Source organism: Temnothorax longispinosus, unplaced genomic scaffold (assembly GCF_030848805.1).
Source record: "Temnothorax longispinosus isolate EJ_2023e unplaced genomic scaffold, Tlon_JGU_v1 HiC_scaffold_24, whole genome shotgun sequence".
NCBI classification, from domain to species: domain Eukaryota; kingdom Metazoa; phylum Arthropoda; class Insecta; order Hymenoptera; family Formicidae; genus Temnothorax; species Temnothorax longispinosus.
The window spans coordinates 220509-224527 of NW_027270058.1; the positions used below are offsets into that span (position 1 = coordinate 220509).

The 4019-nt window shown below is 37.3% G+C and overlaps 1 protein-coding gene across 1 annotated transcript; it reads left to right on the forward strand.

The window, feature by feature from the left end:
* The first annotated feature begins 2255 nt into the window (after nucleotides 1–2255).
* Nucleotides 2256–3785, forward strand: LOC139823990 (uncharacterized). Its single transcript, XM_071796480.1, has 2 exons — nucleotides 2256–2618; nucleotides 2714–3785. The coding sequence occupies exons 1-2, from the start codon at nucleotides 2300–2302 to the stop codon at nucleotides 3640–3642; spliced, it is 1248 nt and encodes a 415-aa protein (XP_071652581.1). The 5' UTR covers nucleotides 2256–2299; the 3' UTR covers nucleotides 3643–3785.
* Nucleotides 3786–4019: the final 234 nt, after the last annotated feature.

Here is a 4019-nt window from a genome sequence, read left to right on the forward strand (position 1 = left end):
ATTCGAGGTAGGAGCCTCGATTATGTCAGTCTCTGACCCAGAAGCACTCGTAGGGTGTTTTCGTAATTTAACAGTTTTATCGCGTAGTATTTCGGAAAAAATAACTCCTTCCTCTGCGGAAGAGGGGGATAATCTTTCATGCTCTTTGTTGCCAACCTAGTATCAATTTTACGGATATCAGTTCCCTGAGCAGGACTGTTCTCAAAGAGAGCTTTTGAAGGTCCTGTGTGAGCTGTGGCGTCCCTCATACTTCTTATCTCCTTACGGAGCATCTCCACATCCCTGCGAAGGTCCTCATTCTCTTTACGGAGCAAAGAGTGCTCCTTCTTTTGGAGCTCCTGCTCACGAGTGATCTTACGTAGTTGTGTTGTGAGATTTTTGTTTTGTAACTCTAAATCTGCGATATCGCCGGTAGCGCCAAGCCGCTCGCGATAGATGTCTATGATTTCGAAGATATTAGCTATCCCATCTCTGAGATAGCCCGAAAAATTACCCTTAATATTCTTGTTGCTCGTTCGGATAGTCTCCATCTTCTCCAGACACTCGGTAGCACACTTAGTCAGCTGCTCAGTGTTGATGTGCGCAGATTGGTGGCAGTCACCGGATGGATCGTAAGTTTGTGTTTCGCAGTTGTTAGAACGGGAGTGTAGACTTCGTTTTCGGAAGTCGTATACCTTCTTTTGAAAGGTTTAGCCGTATTGTCTGGGGAATTCGACGAGAATCGCTCCTTCCTCTTTTCCCTACTAGGGGTAGGTAGAGGAGGTGTATCCTCGCCATCATCGTCGTCCTCAATCATTATTACATCACCAGTTGCATGTTCATCCCGGTGTATCGATTCCTCCGAGTCAGATACTCCAGGAGGGACGAACGTGGGATCAGCCTTTGTATCGTCAGGAGCTTGTGGGTCTTCAGGTGACTTATCGATGTCCGCGATAATCCTCCTCGCAAGGTCCACTCCTTTATCGTACTCTTCCTCCATATCCACCTCCTTGGTGGCTTCCTTAGTAGTCTCTTTATCAGCAGCTGCGCCTGTCCAATCAGGACGCAGTGCTATTTTTGTGTTTTTGTTAGGCCCATCGCATGATTTTGGACTTGGCTTTTTAGGGCCAAGCCCATCGACACGGGGATCGCTGGGACCGCACTCCTCCCGCGCCGGCCTCTGGGTCTCCGAACCCCCTGAGACAGTAAGTTTCTTCTCCTTATGTTTACCTTTCATAGTTCGTTTCATTGTTTCAGGGGTGTTCTTCCCTTAGGACATTAAAATTCAGGTACACCTCGCCCATGGTGCATCCTAGGACCGCTCGTCGAAGAGTTCGCAGTGTCCGGCTGCGAGTCTTGCAGTCAGATGTAGGACTACCAAAGTTAGTAATCCCACGCAGAAATGAGCAATACGTGGGGATTAATTTAAGAATAATCCAAGAATCATTCATAATAGACTCTAAAGAGTCAACCTTCCATAATAGTGACTAAAGGTTTAGTCATTTCACATATATATAATGCTATCCAATATGATCGCATGTAATCCGTATAATTGAAGTTGATGTTGAAGCTATTGCCTGGTATAATATAAGTTTATTCACTTATTTGTCTTATTTATCTGATTTTATTCTAATTTATTTAGTTTGTTTGTTTTCATTATTTGATCATAGTTAAATTACCAGACAATGTACAAAATACTATTTATAGAATATAAATCGAAAGATCAAGAAACACATGAGTCCAACAATACTATTGCAGATATCATATCATAGAAACAGAATCTTCGAAAAGATTATCGTACATGTAAATCCGCCTTAAGGTAACAACGGGTGCTTTCCAATTGCTTAACACATCTTAACACAAACGTACACAGGAAGGCACAAAGTGTAGCGATGTGCACGACTCAATTGGAACAAAATGTGTACTAATGTGTACGCTGTGCACGGTTTCGGGTAGAGTTAGGGATTATTTTTCAATACCGTATCCATGCCTTGGTATTTTTTAATCCGTGGTGGTGAGAAAAACTGCGTTTCCATCTGCGTATATTTCACCATTTTTAAAGAAAAACAATTAAAATTTGCGTAGCATATTTGTACAGTTTGTATTAAACACATTTGTGTAAAAATAATATTTCAATATTCTTGACAGGGATAACAAAAAAAGAGAAGGTATTTTAGATTTTATTTATTTTCTTTAATGTTACGTATTTGTGTATAACTATAATATATTAATAATTACTTATAAGATTTTGTAGCAAAACCTACCTAATATTATTTAATTATTTGTTTCACAGGTATAATATTAAAATAACACATACAATATGTCACAACAGATAGAAATAGAAAACGAAATAATAGCGATTGCTGCAGATCTGTCGTCCAGCTCTACTAATACCAGTTCAAGTTCAAATATTTTCGACGACAGCATTAGTGAGATAATGAACTCCACTAACGAATCTGGTGCATCTTTTTCAAGCGAAGAAGCTGAAGATGAAATACTGTTTCCATTATATCAACTTCTTATACAGGGAAGAAGACGTAGCAAAGTTCAAGGCTTCCTCGATACTGTCCACTTATATAGTGATACTGTATTTAAGGAACACTTTAGATTACAGCGACGTACAGCATATCTTCAAATAGGTATATCAAATATTGTGTATTATTTACATTTCTTAAAATACGTATTATTTATATTTTTAATAATATGTGTGCTATATTTATTTTTATATTTGCAGACATGTTGCAGCAGAGCGATTTTATCCCATCTCATTCTTTTGGTATGCGTAAAATATCTGCTGAGTGGAGTTTCCTTATATTTCTTTGGTATGTCGCAAATACTGAGCCATTGCGAACTTTGGGAGATAGATTCGATGTATCTATATCTTCAATTTTTCGTGTAATACGTCGTGTTGTGGAATGGCTATTGTCAAGACTGGACGAAGAGATAAAGTGGCCAGATGGAAATGACGCCATCCTTGTAACATCGCAAAAATTCGAGACAAAACGAGGTATAAGAAAATGTATCGGAGCAATAGACGGTACACATATCGCCATTCGACAGCCTGTTGATCACCCTAGAGACTATTGCAACCGGAAAAGGTTCTTCTCTATAGTATTACAAGGTGTTGTAGATGCAGATATGAAGTTCACGAACATTTACTGTGGAGAGCCGGGTTCGTTGCATGATGCCCGTGTTTTAAGAAGGTCATTACTTTATGATACTGCTCAAAATAACATGGAAACTATTTTCCCTAATAAAACGTGTATAATAGGAGATTCAGCCTACCCATTGCTACCGTGGCTCGTACCACCATTCAGAGATAACGGTCATTTAACAGCACAACAGTCTGAATTCAATTTCTTGCACTCTTCGACACGGATGGCAGTAGAGAGAGCGTTTGGCTACTTGAAAGGACGTTTCCGTCGTTTAAGATTTTTAGAATTACTTGATATTCAATTCATCCCAAAATTAATAACAGCCGTTTGTATTATGCATAACATTGCTATAAAAGAATATGATGAGAACGAATTCTTTGCTGATGACATTAATGTAGATAATGCCGCGGACGACAATTACGAAATTAATAATTTACATGTTAATAGAAATAGGAACGAAATGATAGATCGAAGAATGCAGATGTTTCGCGAGCTGTTTCCAGAATAGTTAAAAGTTTTGCATATATTATAATTTTTCTGTTTACTTAACTTGAAATAAGACTAAGAAAAAATACAAATTTGTATACTTTGATAAACATGGTATTTTTATTTATTCCTACCACAGCCTTTACAAACATCTCTACATAAAATTAAATATTTTGATATCTGAAAGAACTTTTTAGATTATGTCTAATGACTTACACTTTTGCAACATTAATTTATTACATTTATTGTAATAATTGATATGGTAAACTTTCAATATTTATATTAATCAAATTATATAATGTTAATCTATATTAGAATATATTTGGATTGTATTACTTATAAGGTACAATAAAATACAATAAAAGAAAATAAAAAATACACGCGACTATCACTCTTCAG